This window comes from Pelecanus crispus, chromosome 2 (assembly GCF_030463565.1).
Source record: "Pelecanus crispus isolate bPelCri1 chromosome 2, bPelCri1.pri, whole genome shotgun sequence".
In the NCBI taxonomy this organism is placed as follows: Eukaryota; Metazoa; Chordata; class Aves; order Pelecaniformes; family Pelecanidae; genus Pelecanus; species Pelecanus crispus.
Genome location: NC_134644.1, coordinates 149,902,712 through 149,927,828, shown reverse-complemented (window position 1 = coordinate 149,927,828; position 25,117 = coordinate 149,902,712). Strand labels below are relative to the sequence as shown.

General features: G+C 43.3%; 1 protein-coding gene across 1 annotated transcript in view; it reads right to left on the bottom strand.

The window, feature by feature from the left end:
- The window catches only part of CPQ (carboxypeptidase Q), a 157,466-nt gene that overhangs the window by 28,222 nt on the left and 104,127 nt on the right, over positions 1-25,117 (bottom strand). The window contains exon 6 of the mRNA XM_075706260.1: positions 10,608-10,809. Within this exon, the coding sequence (XP_075562375.1) occupies positions 10,608-10,809 (202 nt within the window). The remainder of the gene's footprint in view (positions 1-10,607; positions 10,810-25,117) is intronic.

Here is a 25,117-nt window from a genome sequence, read left to right as displayed (position 1 = left end):
TTTCCCACAAGACGACAGGACCCATCAGTGAACAGGGCATATTGCTTTTCATTTTCTGGCAATTTATTATACAGTGGGGCCTCTTCAGCACGTGTCACCTCCTCCTCTGGTGATATTCTAAGGTTTTTTCCTTCTGGCCAGTCCATGATCACTTCCAAGATTCCTGGGCGACTGGGGTTTCCTATTCGAGCCCGTTGTGTGATCAATGCAACCCACTTACTCCATGTAGCATCAGTTGCATGATGTGTAGAGGGGACCCTCCCTTTGAACATCCAGCCCAACACCGGCAGTCGGGGTGCCAGCAGGAGCTGTGCTTCAGTACCAACCACTTCTGAAGCAGCTCGAGCCCCTTCATATGCTGTCAGTATCTCTTTCTCAGTTGGAGTATAGCGGGCTTCGGATCCTCTGTATCCCCGACTCCAAAACCCTAGGGGTCGACCTCGAGTCTCCCCTGGTGCTTTCTGCCAGAGGCTCCAGGTAGGGCCATTCTCCCCGGCTGCGGTGTAGAGCACATTTTTAATATCCTGCCCTGCCCGGACTGGCCCAAGGGCTACTGCATGAACTATCTCACGTTTAATTTGTTCAAAGGCTTGTTGTTGCTCAGGGCCCCATTTGAATTCATTCTTCTTCCGGGTCACTTGATAGAGAGGGCTTACGATCTGGCTGTAATTTGGAATATGCATTCTCCAAACCCCCACAACGCCTAAGAAAGCTTGTGTTTCCTTTTTGCTAGTTGGTGGGGACATAGCTGTTATTTTGTTGATCACATCCATTGGGATCTGACGACGTCCATCTTGCCATTTTATTCCTAAAAACTGGATCTCCTGTGCAGGCCCCTTGACCTTACTCTGTTTTATGGCAAAACCAGCCTTCAGAAGGATTTGGACTATTTTCTTTCCCTTCTCAAAAACGTCTTCTGCTGTGTTGCCCCACACAATGATGTCATCAATGTACTGCAGATGTTCTGGAGCTTCACCCTGTTCCAGTGCTGTCTGGATCAGTCCATGGCAAATGGTGGGGCTGTGCTTCCACCCCTGGGGCAGTCGGTTCCAGGTGTACTGAACACCCCTCCAGGTAAAAGCAAACTGGGGTCTGCACTCTGCTGCCAAAGGGATGGAGAAAAATGCATTAGCAATATCAATTGTGGCATACCACTTAGCTGCCTTTGACTCCAGTTCATATTGAAGTTCTAGCATGTCTGGCACGGCAGCACTCAGCGGCGGTGTAACTTCGTTCAGGCCACGATAGTCCACTGTTAGTCTCCACTCCCCATTAGACTTTCGCACTGGCCATATGGGACTGTTAAAGGGTGAGCGAGTCTTGCTGATCACTCCCTGGCTCTCCAGTCGACGAATCAGGTTATGGATGGGAATCAGGGAGTCTCGGTTGGTGCGATATTGCCGCCTGTGCACAGCACAGTTGTGGTAGCAATCGGCACCTGTTGTTCCTCAACCTTCAGCAACCCTACAATCGAAGGGTCCTCTGAGAGACCGGGCAAGGTGGACAACTGTTTAATTTCCTCTGTCTCCAAAGCAGCTATACCAAAAGCCCACCGGTACCCTTTTGGGTCCTTGAAATACCCTCTCCTGAGGTAGTCTATGCCAAGGATGCACGGAGCGTCTGGGCCAGTCACAATGGGGTGCTTTTGCCACTCACTCCCAGTTAGGCTCACTTCAGCTTCCAGTACAGTTAGCTGTTGGGATCCCCCTGTCACTCCAGAAATACAAATGGGTTCTGCCCCTCTATAGTTTGATGGCATTAGCGTGCACTGTGCACCAGTGTCCACTAGAGCCTTATACTCCTGTGGGTCTGACGTTCCAGGCCATCGAATCCACACAGTCCAGTAAACCCGGTTGTCCCTTTCCTCCACCTGGCTGGAGGCAGGGCCCCTCTAACACTGGTCACAGTATTCGCTGTTCACTTCCTGTAAATGTGAATCAAAAGTCCCCTGATCAAGGTCGGAAGTAAAATTAGCCCTCTTACTCTGTCTCGGGAACTGCTCACTGGAAACTGGAGCTGCAATTTTCCTGGGAGAACCGCCTTTTCTAATAGTTTTTCCTTGCAACTCACGCACCCGTGCCTCTAAGGTTGAGGTGGGTTTTCCATCCCACTTTCTCATGTCCTCTCCATAATCACGCAGGTAAAACCACAGGGTGCCCCGTGGTGTGTATCCTCTATATCCTCTCTCTTGAGCATAGGGATGTTGACTCCTAATGGCTGAGACACTGGTCCGTGCAGGTGGGGAGTAGGACAGATCCTCTCTGAGTTGTTGGAACTCTTGGCACATTTTTTCAGACAGTTTTTCCACAGCCGAGACACAGGCCCGTAGGGAGGAAGAGAGCTTTTCTTCATAGTCCCGGAGTTGTCTAGCCACTTCATCCACCGTTGGTGCCTCGTCGTCTTTCCAGGCTAGTATTGCCAACGAGTTGGAATACGATGCTGGTGCGCTCCGTACCACCTTCCGTCACATGGATTGTGTGCACCTGACTTCATCTGGGTCTTTGGTTAACTGCTCATCATTCAGGTCACTGTAAATCACCTCCAGCACGCCTAATTCCCTCAGGTACTGGATACCTTTCTCTACGGTGGTCCATTTGCTTGGGCGGTATAAAACATCCTCCTTGAAGGGATACCTTTCCTTCACGGTTGACAGAAGTCGCCTCCAGAGGCTGAGCGGTTTTGCCCCTTTTCCAATTGCTTTGTCAATGCCCCCTTCCCTGGAAAGGGATCCCAGCTGCTTGGCTTCCCTACCCTCTAAATCCAGGCTACTGGCCCCATTATCCCAGCATCGGAGCAGCCAGGTGATGATGTGCTCGCCTGGATGACGACCGAAATCTTTTCGCATATCTCGCAGCTCACTCAGGGATAGGGATCGGGTGGTCACCATCTCATTTATGGGTTCTTCCTCCTCTGGTTCTCGTGATGGCCCTGGTTCATCTTCATCCCTTACTAAACGAACTGATTTCCTCGTGTATTTCTTCTTCTGTATAGGGGCAACTGATACCGGTGCAGGTTGGTTCTCTGGTTTAGCCGCAGTGCCTGCCACTGGGGTTGGAGTGGCTGCAGTACCTGTGGTGGGTGTTGGAGTAGCCACAGTGCCTGTGGTGGGTGTTGGAGTAGCTGCAGTGCTTGTGGCTGTGGTTGGAGTAGCCACAGTGCTCATGGCTGTGGTTGGAGTAGCCACAGTGCCTGTTGTTTTGTCATCAGATCCAGAGACCCTCTCTTTCCCTTGAGGGTACTGAATAGTGTTGAACAGGGCTCTGTAAGCATGGGCCAGTCCCCAGCATGTTGCAATGAGTTGTGTCTCTTTGGAGTTGCCAGGGTGAGAACATACTTCTTCCAAATACTTTACTAGTTCTTCAGGATTCTGCACTTGTTCAGGGGTGAAGTTCCAAAACACTGGAGGTCCCCACTGCCCTAGGTACTTGCGCATACGATCCCACACACCCTGCCACTCATAACTATCCAGCCTTGGGGTAGATCTCTGGATGGTATTTTTAAACTGCTTACTGACCTTTATCAAAACGGAAACAACATTCCCAAGAATTATCAATAGAAGTATCTTAACTGCCCAGGGGTGTTCAAGATACAGGAAAGTTGTTGTAATGAAGGAGGAAACATCACAGAAGAAAGCAGCAAAGGTGCCATTCTGTATTTCCTCCACAACAAGCCTCTCAGAGTAAGAAGTATAATTGCTAACTCTCTCTATGAGGTAGTACCCGAAGTACAGTAGTGACTTCTGTATGAAACCCAAATACCAAAGAATGCTCAAGGTCAGGGCTTTGATAAGGAGCCTCCCAAGCAAAAGATCATGAATCACTGCAGAGCATAGCACACTACACAAACTGACAGCAAGCTTTAACGCGTGCTGCAAAAAAAAAAACATGGTGCAGATCAGAAGAACTAATATCGTGACCGGCAACTGTTAACAGACTCCTTAATACACTCTGATTAATCTGTTGTTATCTCAAGCCCCACGTTGGGCGCCAAAAAGGACTGTCGTGGTTTAGCCCCAGCCAGCAACTAAGCACCACGCAGCCGCTCGCTCACTCCCCCTACCCCGATGGGATGGGGGAGAGAATTGGAGGAGTAAGAGTGAGAAACACTCCTGGGCTGAGATAAGAACAGTTTAATAATTGAAATAAAGTAAAATAGTAATGCTAATAGTAACAGTATAATAATGATAATAATAATAATGATACACGAAGCAAGTGATGCACAATGCAATTGCTCACCACCCGCCGACCGATACCCAGACAGTTCCCGAGCAGCGATCGCTGCTCCCCGGCCAACCCCCCCCAGTTTATATACTGAGCATGATGTCATATGGTATGGAATAGCCCTTTGGTCAGTTTGGATCAACTCTTCTGGCTGTGCCCCCTCCCAGTTTCTTGTGCGCCTGGCAGAGCATGGGAAGCTGAAAACGTCCTTGACTAGCATAAGCAGTACTCAGCAACAACTAAAAACATCAGCATGTTATCAACATTCTTCTCCTACTAAATCCAAAACACAGCACTATGCCTGCTGCTAGGAAGAAAATTAACTCTATCCCAGCCGAAACCAGGACAACTTGACAGGACCACCCTGTGCCCTCCCATTAGAAACGTACATACTCTACTGTGAGATATATGACAGAAGCCCTCTTAAAACTATCAGTAAAATTTGGATTTAGACACTGTGCCTAATCACCCAGATCCATCCCTCTCTCCAACAGCACTATCCCAGCTGAGTATTTGCATGGTCTGTGCCTAGTCTACATGAAACAAACAAACTTGCAATTCCGATGTTTCCTGTTAATGATTAGAAGTAGTCCCATACTCCAATATGCCAAAACAAGACTCTAGCCCAAGCAGAACAAAGGTGGAAAGAATTGTATGTAAAGCATGGTCAAGCTTGTCTAGTAGTCAAATAGCACAACTAATAAGAAAACATACCATAATTTACAGACTAGTCCTTTCATTAAATGATTAGTCTCAAAGACTTTATTAACTTTATTAAAAGAAGAAAAGGTCATATGAAAGGCTAATATAACTGAGATATTATGTTAAACTACGAGCCTTTTAAGGTATCCACCTTCATAAAAAGTTGCAGCATATTAAATTTATTTAATTACTCTAGAGTAATTTCCAATTTCAAAACCCCATTTTTATGGAACAATGATAAATTAGAGCATAGATGAATTATTTTACAGATTAATACACACAGTTCTTTCTGCAATCAAGATTTTAAATGGTTCTAATAGCTGCAGCACTTATAGTAGGTTCTTTAAGTGCCAAGCAATTATAATTGTTCTCTTAGCATACTGTTTTAATTTAATACCTCCCAAGTTGCAGAAAATTTGACTTCTGCAGTGGAACACACTTATTCACCATATTTTCTTCCAGAATGATAAAGTAAGATATTTAAAAGGAAATGAATGACCTGGAAAAAGCAATACGACGTTACTAATTATCAAACAGTGCTGATATATCTCAGACTCATTGAGATCAAGATTCAGGCAAGACACAGGTGTAGACCATAAACCCCTTACCCCTCATTTCCATGCAAAAATAAATCAGACCCATAGTGGCTGGTGTTGGTGGTGTGCTTCAACACAAGTCCAGAGCAGTGGGAACTCAGCAAGTACAAAAATGCAGCAACTGTGGAGTAACTAAAATTCTCTCAGTACTCGTAATACTATGTGTAAAGCTAGTTTTGTGAGTAGCGTTTAGGAGTTTTGTCCAACCTTTTTCTCCATAAGCAAGCAGGAGACATTTCACTTGTGTTAGTCACTTGGTCAAATCACTGGAGCTCTCCACGTGACACCCTACACTGAACACCTCAGATCACGAATCACACAAATGCTACCTGTTAAAGGGGGGAAGTTAAGTTTAATGTCTACTTTAAGGAAACCTTTTCTTTTTCCTTCATCTTATAGGAAGGTCTTCGTCAAGTGCAATGTCCCTTAACCTGTGTGCAATCAAGCCAAAGACTTTACAGCATTGGCCTATGACGTCCTAGATTATGTCAATCTGATTTTTCTTCTTTTTCCTTACAATTTTTATTCTTTTGGCAATAAACAGAAGCTGAGAAACTGGATCCAAAGAGTCTGCCCAAGTCTGCAGAGAGTATGAAGCAGGTACGCTGAGGGGCAATGCTTCATGCATCACAGTGGAGTATCACTTCCAAACAGTGATATAGCCAAGAGTGAACAGAGTTTACCTACCTATAATTTGGGAAATAGAGAGTTTACCCAATTCTTCATGCCCAGCTGGCAACCTCAGGTCAGGGAGTTTTCCCATTACACCACTTTCTCAAACATGCCCCTGGCTGACACCGAACAGAGGAGCTGGCTTGGCTCAAGCATGCCGGCAGGCTCGTGCTGGAGTTTGGTGCTACAAAGGATGATGGGGATGGGGGGACAGGTGGGCAGCATGCTCCGGAAAAGGGGTGGAACTGAAGGATTTGGCCTCTTACATAATAAGAAAGGAAACCATGCATGTCAAAGTCCAGTGCCTAAGGGCCAAAATACAACTTATTTTAGATGAAGGTAATAAAGAAGCACTATGAAAATATAAAAATGAGAGAAGTTGTGTATGATAGTATTTTTTGCCACCTCCAAGAAAATGACTAATAGATTGGGTTAGCAATGAATTTTTGATTTCTGAAGAAACACTAAAGGTAGATGAACTACTGGTTTATTAGTTTCTGGAAGAATAATTCCTCCTCTTGTGTAATGTAACAAAAAAGCAAGACACCGTCACTGTGGAGACAGAGAGGCAGGAACAACCATCAAGATTCAGAGTGACATTGTAAAAAGGAGTTTCACCTTTAAGGTCACTGGCTGAATTTTAAATACAGGAGTTGCCACATGCCTTTAGGGAGTTGTTTGATGTCCTGGGTCAGCTCCATCTCAAACACAGCTCAGTTCCTAATAGGCAAGTGTTCCCATCATAAGCACCGCAGCAACAGATAACCTCCCTGACAAGCCTGGCAGAAGGGAGCATCCTTGAAACAGCTCTCCTGGAAATACTGTGTCACAACAGCATACCCTCTGCAAAAATAGGAGAGAACCTGTTTTCCTCTCCCCTAACACCTAAAGCTGAACTAATGTTCACTGGATACCATAATACAAATAGAATCACTTCATTCCCCTTTCTCAGTTTCTGAAGGTTTGCAGGGAAGGCTGACTCAGCCCTGGTGCTATTACCTTAGGAACTGGTCTAAATCATGTTCAAAGCATCCTTGTCATCATCAGATACCTTGCTTTTTCAACAAAAATACCTGAGTGCTGGTCTAGCAGGGCTTGCTTAATGTTTTTTTAACCCTTTCAGACACTGAAGAAGCCTGTTGTGAAAAGGCATGCAAAGAAACCAAACAAATAAACCCAACCAACCCGTCTCCCCACCTATATTTGCAAATTCTGGCCAGACTTGATTAGGACTTAGTGTTGGAAAGGAACAGCTTTATGTGCCACAGATTAGATGTATCCCTAACTAAAAACAAATATGTAATTGAACCCTTAAAAAGAAAGCTGAGGAAGATAATTGCATAATTAATAAAGGAGCAGTCTTAGGACCAATGGTCACCTCAAACTGTAAAACCACAGTGTAAAATATGACACCACAAAAACCCCATTTCATTTGATTTATGCTTCATGAAAAAGCAAAACAAATGTTATACAAATATTTTCAGTAGCTGAAAATTGGCTATCACTAGAAAAACACAGCTACAGACATTCCTCATTGCTGGGCTGAACTGTTCTCAAAATAATCCAATGTAAAGGCCACCAACGGAAATATTTCTAATACTCCACAGTCACAAAGCATTAAACTGCTGTGTTTGGTGCAGATCACCTTGCTTGTGCTTTAGAGGTACTAGTTAAGCTTCAGTCTATGGCTTGCAAAGCACTCTGAACTCTCCTGGCCTCTCTCACCTTAAAATCTCAGAATAGTCACCGCTGTTTTCTTGCAAATACATTTAAGTAACATTACAACATTTCATTGCATGCCCATTAAAAATAAACATGTTGGAAATTGCAGAGAGTAAGGAGCCAGAGTCACTTTGCCTGTCTCAGGAGCAGCTACGAACAGCTCTGAAAAACACACATGCTGTTGCCCTCTGCAGATCTTTCAGACCAAAAGGAGCAGGAGGAGCAGAATTTTAATAGCATCTAAACAGGCAAATCCCACAATCTATTTAACACCAAAAAGGAGAAAAATTCTAGAGAAATTATGTCAGAAACCATTCTTATTGTTCAAGAAGTATACCCTATTTTCTGTCACTGTGGCAGAAACAAAGCCACAAGTGTATTTTCAAGAAAATATTTAAATAAAATTGATGAAGTGTCAACACTTGACTGCTTGTTTAAATTGGACAAAATTATAAAAGCTGTTACAGTGTATTCAATTTGTTCCAATGTTATTATATACCATAAGGGCTCATTCGAGCAGTGAGAATACTGCAGACAAGGCGTGAAGATTACAAGATGTCTTAGCCTTCTCCTTGGTACAGTATGAAATACAATCTAAAGCAGCCGAAATTCTTTTAGTGGAGCTAATTCCTTCCCACTGGGGCTTGATGGGGAAAAAAAGAATCACTGTTCCTCTATGCTGCAAGAACACTTTGTTATTTGCTTAATGGGAAGTTAAATGAATCAAAGCTTCAGACAGCAAAAAAACCCACCATCAATTAATGTGTCGAATTTTTAATAGGAAAGCAAATCAGGTTTATGTAAAAACTGAGGTCTTGGTTCTGGTGTATTTATATTTTCCCAAGGTTGAGCTTATAGTTTATGATATTTTTCATAGTTTATGCTTTCTGAGGAGTATGGATGACTATGGGAGAGAGCTCCCATTTCTGCCCTGCTCCTGCTGAGTGTACTTTACACATGTAGCCCAGGTGACAAGAGGACCATGGCAGGCTGTAGCTGGTTATGCTCCAGGTACACCTCAGCTGATGAACAGTGGTGTACAAGAACTCAATAGACACTGCCAGCACAAGCACCACTCACATTATCAACTGAAAACAAGGCATTTGAATGTTAAATTTTTCTCTCTTCTTCCATAATCTGTCACACTCAGATGGGAAGCGCAATGCAAGTCCCCAAGGAGCATCTGTAATGCTCCCAACACCTTACCTAGGAAATAATTCTAATACACTCACATTTGCTAAACACAGGCTGAGTGGTGAGTTCTCATATTCCAATCACAGCACAGACATGTCGGTCTGAAATTCTAGACCAGACATCTTTGCATGGGCCCTTACAGGCTGTGGAGGATGATGCACGGCTACAGCCTCTCAGCAGTGCTTACAGTCTCTCAACTCAACTCAGCGCGTAGTCCTCACACTCATGTAAGGTGCAGAGGCATCTTACAGAGCCTAGGAACACGAGTGCACAGCAGTGTCACAGCTGTATGTCATTGCACCAAACAGCTTGCATCTCACCTGGAAAACAGCACACCAGCTGAAGATGAATCCCTAGCTGTTTAACAGTATCCGTTCATCCATACTTCTTGCCCAGCACAGATATTTTGCTTTGAAAATTAGATATTCATACATTTATCAAGGCAGTCAACTTTATGGTATCTTTGTACACCCCAGGTGAGTGAGAAGCAAAGGGTTCTGCCCATAAATAAGAAGCATATATTCCATGATCCACTGCATCTTCCGCAAGACCAGGTAAGAAACTAGGCAGTTAATCAAATATAAGAGATCCTAAGCATATTGGAACTACTAGTAGAACTAGCATGAGAAATGTGCCAGTCTGCTTCAGTCATAAAACATGGGAGAAAAAGAACCTTAAAATTTTAAAACTGATCATAATTTTTTAAATATCGGTGTTATGAAACTTTTTTCTTTGTATTGTTATTCAAGTGTGGAATCTACCATGGAAATTCACCAAGGCTTCACCCAGGCTGGCCTCTAATTGGGACTCTTGTGCTCTGCAAGCCCCTGTGCTAGTGTGGGGTCTCCTGCATGGGGGGCTGCCAGTGGTGGATCTCTCTCACAGCTTGCAAGCCTCTTTGCCAACAAGCTGCTCCTCACTGCAAGCCAGATACAATACTCCAAACAAACTCCTAAACCAGTTCAAACTTTGCAGAATTTTACCCCTTTAGCACACCTTAATGCCCCATAACCTTTTAAATGTCACATCTCAGAAACATTGTTTCTTCAGTATACAAAACAGGGAGAAAAAGCCCTGTATTTCAAAGTCAAAACAATAATAATAATAATAATAATAATAATAATAATAATAATAATAATAATAATAATAATAATAATAATAATAATAATAAAAATTGTTTGTTCTACATTGGAGAATTCCCCTCTGCCTTAGTTTACTATTTATAAACCACCAGTCTGGGATTAATTATTATAAATCCCTAAAGCCGAAAAGAAGATTTCAGGCATGTTATGCTACATATAATCTATATCATTATTAAACTGCAGCTCAAATACACTTTATGTCTTATTTCTGTTGGTCACCTTTTAACATTTCCGCATTTTACCTATGGTAAATTTTACCCCTTGAGAGAAAGCATTTCTTACTATTTTCAAAACACCAGACCACCCATCCGACATGCCAGTGCATGGGAGGAGCAGTGTCACCTATAAAGCATGCTCACCAGGCACCCCGTCTCTCATCCAGTAATCAATGTCCGTTCCATCTGCGTTGTCGTAAACATCTGTAACATTGATGGGCTGTAGCAGAGTCATGATCTCTTTCACGATGTCCCGAGCTTTAGCATTGCCAGTAAAACCCAGTCCAGATGGCTTGAAGGTGCCCTCATCAGACTCCATGACGATATCAAAGTTGGAGATATTTTCCTAAACATGTAAGGAATAAAGATATTGGTTTATGATTCCTATTTTAACTGGAACCATATACTGGCTTCTAGATATCAGTGTGAGCATACCATAACAAATTTGTTTAAGAAGCAGAAAAATGCTTCCTGTGATTATGTGTATATAAGCATAAATGAAGGGACCTAATCTTTCTGTATGAAAATGCTGAAACAGTTTAAGTTCAGTTCTGAGGCATCAATATTCTGTAGGAGCCACAACGTGACTGGCCTGCTGTGCGCAAATACTTGCTTTAAGACTTCTGAAGTGCCACCTAGAAAGGTAAGCCATTACCACATTTCAATTTTCACTTGCAACTCTCACTTTCTTCTCAGACCTGAAACTCAGAAATTCTGTTGCAGGGGGGAGGGTATGCAATCTGGTTGGCTTTAAAATTAGATGCATTCAAAGCTTGCTTAAACTGTGAAGGACATCCCATTTAAAAATACAGCTGCTGCCTCTTCAGAAACACATTATTTTCAATATACCATGTACTCAACTCTGACTTTGGTTGGAGGACTGAAATGCCAAGGTTCCTCCTGACATGAAGGAATAATGTCTGTTTTAAGGGAAGTTTGTGCTTCCAAGGTAAGTCCTTACAGGAAACATAAAATTTTAAGAATTTGTGTATAAACGGCATAATATCATTTGCTTTTAGTGTGCACTTGGAAGATTTTCTATAGCTAAAAGAACAAAAATTAGCACCCAGAGCCATTTATTTGCTTCCCATACACTCAGAATGCTCAGTCACAAAGGTTTAATTGGAATAAAGTACTTTGGGACTTTACGTGAAGGAAGGTCTCACTCTTTTTGAGAGGCACATAACTTTTTTTGCAAAGTAGAACAGTTTATGGCCAGGTCAGGCAGAAAAAAGCTATACTTCAGACTGTCTTGAATGTGACTAAGAGAGGTTACTGCAGCTTTTACTCCTATGCTCAGATCTCATTCCAGAATTTTACGGCTGTCATGGGTTATTACAAGAAAATCGTTACAAGAGATATGTGATAGTGGTGAGTAACAGATCCATGTCATTAACAGCTCACATAAGCCTACAATTCAGTAAAGAATTCTTTCACATTTTTCTGGATATAAAACCAAATATGAACTACAGGTGGCTGTGAATGTGATATTCACTTAAGTTTTCAGAAGTTCTTTATAGAATTTGCCAAGAATTGTGTTTTACACTCTGCTTTCCCAAAACTTTTCTCTTTTGAGTGAAACAAGATCTAGCATAGCAGGTATTCACTTCTAACTTAGAAATATATCCAGCAGTTAAAAAATCTAATACAAAATCTTTGCATATGATGAAGTAACTGTAAATGTTATAATATCTTAAAATAACCAATCTACCTATCCACCCATCCAACTACTGGAAATCAAGGTGGAAATAACCAACATTGTCTCCAAATTGCCATCACTATTTTTATACAATGAAAAAAATCTTCAGTTTATAAAAGATTCAATGTAACGAATTAGGATACATGTTGTGTCTAGGCCTGTCATCAAATGCAGTATTACAGGTCACGAGCCTCATCATGAAATCGTGATTCACAAACCCTCTGAACACCGTGGGAGAGAAGCAGGCCAAGAAAAGCACGCTGCATGGTACAAGGGACCAATGATGCTCCAAAGTCACAAGTACAACAGAAAGAATGTCTCAAAATATAAATAAATCTTCTCTATATCATAAGCCCAAGGAGCAAGACTTAGGAAAGACAATACACATTTTGGTGTGCTGGTGAATTGCCAGCAAAAGCTAACTTAATTATAGTGAGCCCTGCATAAATACCATGATAGAAATCATTCAGAAACAGCCTCTTCGGCTGAGTCTTCGAAGCAGGACTTCTGCTCATTTTTAGAGAAGCAGCAATGAGTAGCATCAATAAGGCAGGGCAGCGAGGTGAGAAGAGCGAGTGCGGGAACAGCATGGATACCGAGAAGAAATCTCACCTACCACTACAAAGAACAGAATTCCTAAGTTCCAAAACTTCATAAACTGCTAGTATAGCAGCATTACTGCAGTCTTCAATTGTGTTTTCTCATATAAATGTTTGCATGTGTTTTTAATATGAAACTGAGAAAACAAACCACCCACAATACATTACACCATATTCTTGCTCTGTAAGAAAGCTGTTCAGTTCTGAGAACGTGCTGGAGTGGCAGGAAAACAGGATGCCCTGGGGAGAGAAACTGGACTCACTGGGGGACAAAAAAGAAACAGGTCATAACTACTTGAAGTACCACATGACCTTGAGAAAGCTTTTTCCCTATTTTGTCCACTAGAAGTAGGATTAATTATTCACCGTCGAGTTTGAAAATTGCAATCTTAAAAAAAAAAGGGGATTAGGTTGGTTTCACCATACCCGTTTTTTGTACATGTATACTGGCGTTTCCACTTACGCATAAAGAAATACATGCTGGAAAATATGCTATAGGGAAGATGCTCCATTGTCCTTTGCCCTCTACATGCAGGAGTAACTGCAGAGCAGGGTGAGACCGTTTGACTAATTCAAGGGAACAGCACAACAAACCAGTAAGATTTTATAAAATAACTGCAGGCTCATCTGTTTCCTTCATTTTTCCCCATACTGAATGTATCATTTAAATAAGCATTTTAAACTCACTACACAGTTTTTTCAGAAAGTAATCCCATTTGCTGCATCTTGATACTGTGCAACTTCTCTTAGCACATACCAGAAAATTAAATCTTGTTGGTGTAACCTGCTGCCTAGTTCTCTGAACATCACAATAGACTTTTATCCTTTATCTTCTTATGACTTGATCACAGAAGAGGTCACCTCTCTTTATCTTATCATGTTTAGCTCTTTGACTGAATTTTTCAACAAAACATTACAATAAATACCGCATGGGAAACTGGGGTTTCTATAGCTTGCTGTTTTCATTGAATATGCAAACAGGCATGATCCTTGCAATACTTCTCCTATTTCTATTTTTGAATTTTAATTCCTTTTATTTCTGTTTTCTCTGTAAACAATCTATTTTTATCTCTGTTAAGCAAAACTAAAAATGTAAGTGCTTCTCATCTCGAAGGCAAACACTTGAAAACATGAAATACAGTCAAATCTTTTCAATTAAGAAAGCAAACCCTTGTCATACGCATGACTCATACTTCTATCGGTAGGAAACATGTCCCACCTAGATTAGATGCTGGCAATCCCAAGCATACAGGTAGCTACTTATTCAGTCAAAATCCCAGTTGTTAATTCTTACCAAATATTAAACTAGACTCCAAGATCTCATGACTAATCTACCGAGTCACTGACAGCAATTCCTCTTACCCAGCTAAAGCAGTGAGATACCTAAAAGGATAAGGGAGGGAACAGCTGTCCTAAAAGCCTTCAGTAATTTGGGGCTGTTTAAAATAGAGTGTTATTACTTGTCCAATACCTCATTTACTGGTTTTCTTTTTTTCATTCCACTGAGAAAAATGACCACTTTACAGGGAAAATACTGAAGTCTGTAACAGCAAAGCACTGTCCTTGACTGATGGTTAATTTGTTCCAGTAATAAGGGACATCAGTTAATCCAACAGTGCATTTTCAGCTTTCTGTTATTGATTTACACTTAACTTTAGGAAACACCAGCACTTGTATTCTTGTATTCCAGTATTTGACTCAGAGCCGTTAGGATCCAAGTATAGCATGGCAACAACTGTGTTGCAGAACTTAATGGTGAAATGACAGTCATCCCACTTGCAGTACTAAAAGTGTGTTTAAATCAACACCCAGCTTTTTTAGGCTGGCAACTAAGACTACAGGGAAGACAAAACACTGGAAACACCTAAGTGGATGTGACAGCTGGAAAAGAAAAAAATAAAATACATAATATCCTCTAAGTATTTAATAATATATAAACATGGTGTAATGTAATTTTGAGTTGCTGTTTAGGATCAAGATTATTTAATGAAGCAAAACAGCATAGATGGAAGCTAGAGAAAAAACACCAGAACAGCTGTTAGGAAGCAGAGACGCACCAGCATCAAGGCATAATAACCACCAGCCACAAGCATGATCATACCGCTCACACTCTTTTTGAATGAAGAGAGGGAAAATCAGGAACACTGCGAGTTATAAATTTTTGTAAATTACCCCATCATTATATGGGAGAAAGCTGCTGTAAAGCTGAAGATTAGCGCAATTTTTGATAGATGACTGTCCTGGTTTCGGCTGGGATAGAGTTAATTTTCTTCCTAGCAGCAGGCATAGTGCTGTGTTTTGGATTTAGTAGGAGAAGAATGTTGATAACATGCTGATGTTTTTAGTTGTTGCTGAGTACTGCTTATGCCAGTCAAGGACTTTTTTCAGCTTCCCATGCTCTGCCAGGCGCACAAGAAACTGGGAGGGGGCACAGCCAGAATAGTTGATCCAAACTGACCAAAGGGCTATTCCATACCATATGACGTCATGCTCAGTATATAAACTGGGGGGGGTTGGCCGGGGAGCAGCGATCGCTGCTCGGGAACTGTCTGGGTATCGGTCGGTGGGTGGTGAGCAATTGCATTGTGCATCACTTGCTTCGTGTATCATTATTATTATTATCATTATTATACTGTTACTATTATCATTACTATTTTACTTTATTTCAATTATTAAACTGTTCTTATCTCAACCCAGGAGTGTTTCTCACTCTTACTCCTCCGATTCTCTCCCCCATCCCATCGGGGTAGGGGGAGTGAGCGAGCGGCTGCGTGGTACTGAGTTGCTGGCTGGGGCTAAACCACGACAGTCCTTTTTGGCGCCCGAACAGGGACACGAAGGGTTTGAGATAACAACAGATTAACCAGAGTGTATTAAGGAGTCTGTTAACAGTTGCCGGTCACGATATTAGTTCTTCTGATCTGCACCATGTTCTTTTTTTTGCAGCACGCGTTAAAGCTTGCTGTCAGTTTGTGTAGTGTGCTATGCTCTGCAGTGATTCATGATCTTTTGCTTGGGAGGCTCCTTATCAAAACCCTGACCTTGAGCATTCTTTGGTATTTGGGTTTCATACAGAAGTCACTACTGTACTTCGGGTACTACCTCATAGAGAGAGTTAGCAATTATACTTCTTACTCTGAGAGGCTTGTTGTGGAGGAAATACAGAATGGCACCTTTGCTGCTTTCTTCTATGATGTTTCCTCCTTCATTACAACAACTTTCCTGTATCTTGAACACCCCTGGGCAGTTAAGATACTTCTATTGATAATTCTTGGGAATGTTGTTTCCGTTTTGATAAAGGTCAGTAAGCAGTTTAAAAATACCATCCAGAGATCTACCCCAAGGCTGGATAGTTATGAGTGGCAGGGTGTGTGGGAACGTATGCGCAAGTACCTGGGGCAGTGGGGACCTCCAGTGTTCTGGAACTTCACCCCTGAACAAGTGCAGAATCCTGAAGAATTAGTAAAGTATTTGGAAGAAGTATGTTGTCACCCTGGTAGCTCCAGAGAGACACAAATCATTGCAACATGCTGGGGACTGGCCCATGCCTATCGAGCCGTGGTCAACGCTAATCAGTACCCTCAAAAGAAAGAGAAGGTCTCTGGATCTGATGACAAAACAACAAGCACTGTGGCTACTCAAACCCCCACTACAGGCCTTGCAGCTACTCAAACCCCTGCCCCAGGCACTGTGGCTACTCCAGACACAGCCATGAGCACTGCGGCTACTCAAACCCCAGTGACAGACACTGCGGCTAAACCAGAGAACCAACCTGCGCCGGTATCAGTTGCCCCTATACAGAAGAAAAAATACACGAGGAAATCAGTTCGTTTAGTAAGGGATGAAGATGAACCAGGGCCATCACGAGAACCAGAGGAGGAAGAACCCATAAATGAGATGGTGACCACCCGATCCCTATCCCTGAGTGAGCTGCGAGATATGCGAAAAGATTTCGGTCGTCATCCAGGCGAGCACATCATCACCTGGCTGCTCCGATGCTGGGATAATGGGGCCAGTAGCCTGGATTTAGAGGGTAGGGAAGCCAAGCAGCTGGGATCCCTTTCCAGGGAAGGGGGCATTGACAAAGCAATTGGAAAAGGGGCAAAACCACTCAGCCTCTGGAGGCGACTCCTGTCAAGCGTGAAGGAAAGGTATCCCTTCAAGGAGGATGTTTTATACCGCCCAAGCAAATGGACCACCGTAGAGAAAGGTATCCAGTACCTGAGGGAATTAGGCGTGCTGGAGGTGATTTACAGTGACCTGAATGATGAGCGGTTAACCAAAGACCCAGATGAAGTCAGGTGCACACAATCCATGTGGCGGAAGGTGGTACGGAGCGCACCAGCATCGTATTCCAACTCGTTGGCAATACTAGCCTGGAAAGACGACGAGGCACCAACGGTGGATGAAGTGGCTAGACAACTCCGGGACTACGAAGAAAAGCTCTCTTCCTCCCTACAGGCCTGTGTCTCAGCTGTGGAAAAACTGTGCCAAGAGTTCCAACAACTCAGAGAAGATCTGTCCTACTCCCCACCTGCACGGACCAGTGTCTCAGCCATTAGGAGTCAACGTCCCTATGCTCAAGAGAGAGGATATAGAGGATACACACCACGGGGCACCCTGTGGTTTTGCCTGCGTGATTATGGAGAGGACATGAGAAAGTGGGATGGAAAACCCACCTCAACCTTAGAGGCACGGGTGCGTGAGTTGCAAGGAAAAACTATTAGAAAAGGCGGTTCTCCCAGGAAAATTGCAGCTCCAGTTTCCAGTGAGCAGTTCCCGAGACAGAGTAAGAGGGCTAATTTTACTTCCGACCTTGATCAGGGGACTTTTGATTCACATTTACAGGAAGTGAACAGCGAATACTGTGACCAGTGTTAGAGGGGCCCTGCCTCCAGCCAGGTGGAGGAAAGGGACAACCGGGTTTACTGGACTGTGTGGATTCGATGGCCTGGAACGTCAGACCCACAGGAGTATAAGGCTCTAGTGGACACTGGTGCACAGTGCACGCTAATGCCATCAAACTATAGAGGGGCAGAACCCATTTGTATTTCTGGAGTGACAGGGGGATCCCAACAGCTAACTGTACTGGAAGCTGAAGTGAGCCTAACTGGGAATGAGTGGCAAAAGCACCCCATTGTGACTGGCCCAGACGCTCCGTGCATCCTTGGCATAGACTACCTCAGGAGAGGGTATTTCAAGGACCCAAAAGGGTACCGGTGGGCTTTTGGTATAGCTGCTTTGGAGACAGAGGAAATTAAACAATTGTCCACTTTGCCCGGTCTCTCAGAGGACCCTTCGATTGTAGGGTTGCTGAAGGTTGAGGAACAACAGGTGCCGATCGCTACCACAACTGTGCACAGGCGGCAATATCGCACCAACCGAGACTCCCTGATTCCCATCCATAACCTGATTCGTCGACTGGAGAGCCAGGGAGTGATCAGCAAGACTCGCTCACCCTTTAACAGTCCCATATGGCCAGTGCGAAAGTCTAATGGGGAGTGGAGACTAACAGTGGACTATCGTGGCCTGAACGAAGTTACACCGCCGCTGAGTGCTGCCGTGCCAGACATGCTAGAACTTCAATATGAACTGGAGTCAAAGGCAGCCAAGTGGTATGCCACAATTGATATTGCTAATGCATTTTTCTCCATCCCTTTGGCAGCAGAGTGCAGGCCCCAGTTTGCTTTTACCTGGAGGGGTGTTCAGTACACCTGGAACCGACTGCCCCAGGGGTGGAAGCACAGCCCCACCATTTGCCATGGACTGATCCAGACAGCACTGGAACAGGGTGAAGCTCCAGAACATCTGCAGTACATTGATGACATCATTGTGTGGGGCAACACAGCAGAAGACGTTTTTGAGAAGGGAAAGAAAATAGTCCAAATCCTTCTGAAGGCTGGTTTTGCCATAAAACAGAGTAAGGTCAAGGGACCTGCACAAGAGATCCAGTTTTTAGGAATAAAATGGCAAGATGGACGTCGTCAGATCCCAATGGATGTGATCAACAAAATAACAGCTATGTCCCCACCAACTAGCAAAAAGGAAACACAAGCTTTCTTAGGCGTTGTGGGGTTTTGGAGAATGCATATTCCAAATTACAGCCAGATCGTAAGCCCTCTCTATCAAGTGACCCGGAAGAAGAATGAATTCAAATGGGGCCCTGAGCAACAACAAGCCTTTGAACAAATTAAACGTGAGATAGTTCATGCAGTAGCCCTTGGGCCAGTCCGGGCAGGGCAGGATATTAAAAATGTGCTCTACACTGCAGCCGGGGAGAATGGCCCTACCTGGAGCCTCTGGCAGAAAGCACCAGGGGAGACTCGAGGTCGACCCCTAGGGTTTTGGAGTCGGGGATACAGAGGATCCGAAGCCCGCTATACTCCAACTGAGAAGGAGATACTGGCAGCATATGAAGGGGTTCGAGCTGCTTCAGAAGTGGTTGGTACTGAAGCACAGCTCCTGCTGGCACCCCGACTGCCGGTGTTGGGCTGGATGTTCAAAGGGAGGGTCCCCTCTACACATCATGCAACTGATGCTACATGGAGTAAGTGGGTTGCATTGATCACACAACGGGCTCGAATAGGAAACCCCAGTCGCCCAGGAATCTTGGAAGTGATCATGGACTGGCCAGAAGGAAAAAACCTTAGAATATCACCAGAGGAGGAGGTGACACGTGCTGAAGAGGCCCCACTGTATAATAAATTGCCAGAAAATGAAAAGCAATATGCCCTGTTCACTGATGGGTCCTGTCGTCTCGTGGGAAAGCATCGGAGGTGGAAAGCTGCTGTATGGAGTCCTATACGACAAGTCGCAGAAACTGCTGAAGGAGAAGGGGAGTCGAGTCAGTTTGCAGAGGTGAAAGCCATCCAGCTGGCTTTAGATATTGCTGAAAGAGAAAAGTGGCCAATCCTTTATCTCTATACTGACTCATGGATGGTGGCAAATGCCCTGTGGGGGTGGCTGCAGCAATGGAAGCAGAGCAACTGGCAGCGCAGAGGCAAACCAATCTGGGCTGCCGCATTGTGGCAAGATATTGCTGCCCGGATAGAGAACCTGGTTGTAAAAGTTCGTCATGTAGATGCTCATGTACCTAAGAGTCGGGCCACTGAAGAACATCAAAACAACCAGCAAGTAGATCAGGCTGCTAAGATTGAAGTGGCTCAGGTGGATTTGGACTGGCAACATAAGGGTGAATTATTTATAGCTCGGTGGGCCCATGACGCCTCAGGCCATCAAGGAAGGGATGCAACGTATAAATGGGCTCGTGATCGAGGGGTGGACTTAACTATGGACAGTATTGCACAGGTTATTCATGAGTGTGAAACATGTGCTGCAATCAAGCAAGCCAAGCAGTTCAAGCCCCTTGGGTATAGTGAACGATGGCTGAAATATAAATATGGGGAGGCCTGGCAGATTGATTACATCACGCTCCCACAGACCCGCCAAGGCAAGCGCTATGTGCTCACCATGGTGGAAGCAACCACTGGGTGGTTGGAAACATATCCCGTGCCCCATGCCACCGCCCGGAACACCATCCTGGGCCTTGAAAAGCAAGTCCTGTGGCGACACGGCACCCCAGAAAGAATTGAGTCAGACAACGGGACTCATTTCCGAAACAACCTCATAGACACCTGGGCCAAAGAGCACGGCATTGAGTGGGTGTATCACATCCCTTACCATGCACCAGCCTCCGGGAAAATTGAGCGATACAATGGATTGTTAAAGACTACCCTGAGAGCAATGGGTGGTGGGACGTTTAAACATTGGGATACGCATTTAGCAAAAGCCACCTGGTTAGTCAACACCAGGGGATCTGCCAATCGAGCTGGCCCTGCCCAATCAAAACTTTTACGTACTGTAGAAGGAGATAAAGTTCCTGTAGTGCACATGAAAAATATGCTGGGGAAGACAGTCTGGGTTACTTCCCCCTCTGGCAAAGGCAAACCCATTCGTGGGATTGCTTTTGCTCAAGGACCTGGGTGCACTTGGTGGGTGATGCGAAAGGATGGGGAAGCCCAATGTGTACCTCAAGGGAATTTGATTTTGGGTGAAAATAGCCAATGAACTGAATTGTATAATATTAATTGCTTTATAATACTGTATGTTATCTCTTAACTATATGTTATCTCTTAACTGCATGTTAATATAATAATATAGTAGGTTAATATTAAGTATATAATACTATATATTATGATTGCTATATGCCGCATCAATGGTATTGCAGTAAGAATTGCCCAGCTTAATGAAAATGAACTTTGATGAAACCATGTTGGAATGAGAACTGACTTCAGCATGCAACAGTCCAACACTGCACACCACCTCTCCTGCTCTGAAAGACTGTGATGACAGATGGAACCCAAAGTCATGGGCTAAATGAACTCAATGGACATTTTAGAGGGATGGGCCATAGACGAAGGGAATGATATCTGTGTGTATATCAAGATAGGGAAAGCGGTGGTGATTAATTGGAACACATTGGAAAGGGGAGGGCCTGTGCATGACGTAGATGGTATAGAATAAGGGGTGGATACTGTCCTGGTTTCGGCTGGGATAGAGTTAATTTTCTTCCTAGCAGCAGGCATAGTGCTGTGTTTTGGATTTAGTAGGAGAAGAATGTTGATAACATGCTGATGTTTTTAGTTGTTGCTGAGTACTGCTTATGCCAGTCAAGGACTTTTTTCAGCTTCCCATGCTCTGCCAGGCGCACAAGAAACTGGGAGGGGGCACAGCCAGAATAGTTGATCCAAACTGACCAAAGGGCTATTCCATACCATATGACGTCATGCTCAGTATATAAACTGGGGGGGGTTGGCCGGGGAGCAGCGATCGCTGCTCGGGAACTGTCTGGGTATCGGTCGGTGGGTGGTGAGCAATTGCATTGTGCATCACTTGCTTCGTGTATCATTATTATTATTATCATTATTATACTGTTACTATTATCATTACTATTTTACTTTATTTCAATTATTAAACTGTTCTTATCTCAACCCAGGAGTGTTTCTCACTCTTACTCCTCCGATTCTCTCCCCCATCCCATCGGGGTAGGGGGAGTGAGCGAGCGGCTGCGTGGTACTGAGTTGCTGGCTGGGGCTAAACCACGACAATGACAAGGTATGAATAATGCTCATATTTTGTTAAAAGATGAAATACTTTTCTGCCACATTTTGTGGGAAAGCAGTCTGTAAAAATGTCCACAGATTTTATGGCACGTTCTCTATCAGAGTTACAGAGTTCTGACCTCTGACAAGCCAATGACAAGAGTCCCAGTAACTTCAACAGCCCTGGAGCAGGATTTGGTCATGTACTTATTAGCATTTCACTCAGTAAAAACATACTACTAGCATGTCTTGCCTTGTACAATACCGCTACTGTTTCCTCTACAGCCACTTGCCAGCACTCACAGAGATGACCATTCAGTATTGTAAGTTCTCTGGGATGATAGACAAGAAAAAGCAGGCAGCTCTGAAGACAGCAGCAGGCTACATGGGGTATGCATCAGATTACCTGCAGCCTTGTCTTGGGAGGTTTTTTCTTTGGCGTATCAAGGACAAGTGCTCTTCCAGGAAAACATTCCATAACTTAAGCCCTTTTACTGCTCAAATACAAGGGTATCAAAACACTGTCTATGACTCTGAATGACTCTGTCCCACTGCTATCCCTTTTTGAAAGGTTTTAGGTTTTCATTTGAAAATAGGCAGCACTGCCAAGATTAAAAATCATGGTTTACATCTTTCAACCAAAGACAACTTCTACTGCTTTCAATAAGAAAGTGAGTACTTTTGTAACTTTCAGTAACGAATCGGTAACAATAAATCAGCAATACCTTAGAAATTACCACAGCACATACATCGTTAATATTTCCTGGTTCTACGCAGAACGCTTTTAGGTTCTCATCTGAGTGAGCTGCAACATTAAAATGAAATGAAGTCAATGAGGAGGAAGCTCATCACGATGAGTCAACAAGAGGCAACAATTTTCTGTGCAGGGAGTTTGGGCAGAAGCAGCCCAGCTTTCTTACAGCAGAACATCCCAAAGCACCAAGGACCTGCGGTCGGGTGCATCTGCCTGGACTATGAAAGCAGAGCAGCTATGCTCAGGAGATGTCTCCACCAGTGCACAGTGTTTCAGATGGCACCTCTGCTACGTGCATGAGGGAAAGAAAAGGGAGGAAAGGTAAAAAAAGAAAAGTTCTCCTAACACTACCTGTGTATGAAATTTGCCCACAGGGAATGAAGACCAGGCAGCCCAGGGACACACTGCCATGGCTGATTCTGGGTTTTCCCTGCTTCAGGCAGGATAAAGAATCAACCCCTTTCTGTGTTTTAGTAAAATCTGGTTTCCTCTGCAGCTTTCACTAGGACTGTGACACCTCAATACTAAGAGTTATGAATTCCTACTGACCTAGAACTGGTGTAAAATATAATTGCATAAATATGCTAGATTTACTGTTCTTAACACAATCAAGGATACTTTCGTTTGTTAACTGTGATTCTGGAGAATACAGTGCAATTATTTTCTTTTTGTTATTTTGTAACTGAACATTTCTTTTTTTATGCATTTCTTTCTCAATGAAAGGGATCAACAGGACAGCAGTGGTCAGAATAACAAGCAGTAATTTTACAGAACTTTGATTACAGAGAATATTTCCTGAGAACAGTCAATAGGCAAATGGTCAACATATTTCACTGGGATAAAAGAACCCACATTGAAGTCCTTTGTTTGGTTCAAATCACACACAAATCCATGTCTCACGTTCCACCAGAGTACTTGGTACCTTGGAAAATAAACATCATGTTGAAATACAGGAGTTTTCTGAAAACTCTGGTTTTGAGGAGCCAATATTTCCTGGGGAAGAATCATTTCAACCAGAAGTAACAAGAAATTATTTTAGTATTTGCTTCTTAGAGGAAGTAACTCATTAGCGAATCACAGTAGAAACCTCATGTGAGCATCAACAAAGAGTACTTAAATTAGCAATGAGATACCAGCATTTCAGAAAGTCCTGCTTTCATGCAGACCCAGTTTGGGCAAAATATCAAATCTTCTTGGTAATAAACACAAAAAGGAAACCATAGTAAATACTGGTGATAGATATTTTTCATAAAGTTAAACCTTTCCTAAAAAGTTAAACAGTGTATGGCATTTGCACCAGAAATTTAGGTAAGTACTGTAAACATCATTAAGATAGCACTAAAAGCATGCAGAAATATTTTAAGAATGCTTTCTCTAATACGCTTTGACTTAAATTCATAACATATTAATGCCTCCAATGATCACAACAGAGTTACTAAAGTAAATTTGAATGTGACCTAGGATCTCGTAGTCTTCTAATTACAAAATGTATTTGCTTTGCCAGAAGACTGTATGCAATACTTCTGTTCCAAAATGAGTATTATCAGCCATTCATAGTCCCTTAATTCAGCTGGGTAAATAACTGTAACCTTGTCTTCATGATACACAGATCTTCACAGAAACTAATCCGAAGCAACAAAAGGAGGACAGATGCTTCGTTACATGTACTTCTTTCTCCCCTCGGGAAGACAGCATAAGACTAAACACACAACAAACTTAAAAACCCTACTGGAGGGCACTCATGTACCATTGTTAAAGACTGTAGGAGAATCTGAATTGCTGCAATGTGAGGTCCTCCAGAATTACTAAACCACGTTCCTCCTGCTTCTTCCATTCAACTTGGAAAGGAAAGCAGCAGTTGCAATGTTGCACATTTTTGAAGTTATTTTCTGTATTGTCCATACATAAGAGCCCTACTCAGCAACTGGGTCACACAATACTAAGCACTGGGCAAAGACGTCAGATGCAGTGTCGAATCCCAAGATCTGGAGCCTGGTTTACACTTAGATCCTTTAATTTCATTACCCTTCATCAAGATAAGGTGTCTTCACTGTAAAGGAAAATCAGGCTTTTTTCCAGTCTGGGATTAAATCTAATTATTGGCTAACAGTTAAAAGCAGTGAGCACTTCAGCAGGTATCTCCTTTGGGAGCAAAGATGCCGGTGATTCCCCTGGGGTTTTGAACCCATGGTCAAAACCGAGCAGGTGCTCTGCGACGTGCTGGTGGGTGGCAGGTACCCCTGCACTAACGGAGGCACCAAAACTGCTGGATGATACTTGGCTTTCAACTCTTGGAAATATCTTAGAAAAATCATACAAAGGAAACAACAGATGAGGACCATGAGATGCTCACCAGAAAAATATGTGATAACATGAAAGCATGGTTGCATGAATAATCTATGTGTCTGAGCTTATTCTGACTGCAGCTGAGCAAACATGCTTTTTGCTAAGCATCTATTTACTGGATGCTGTCAGAAACAGGAGACAACGCTAGACTGAGC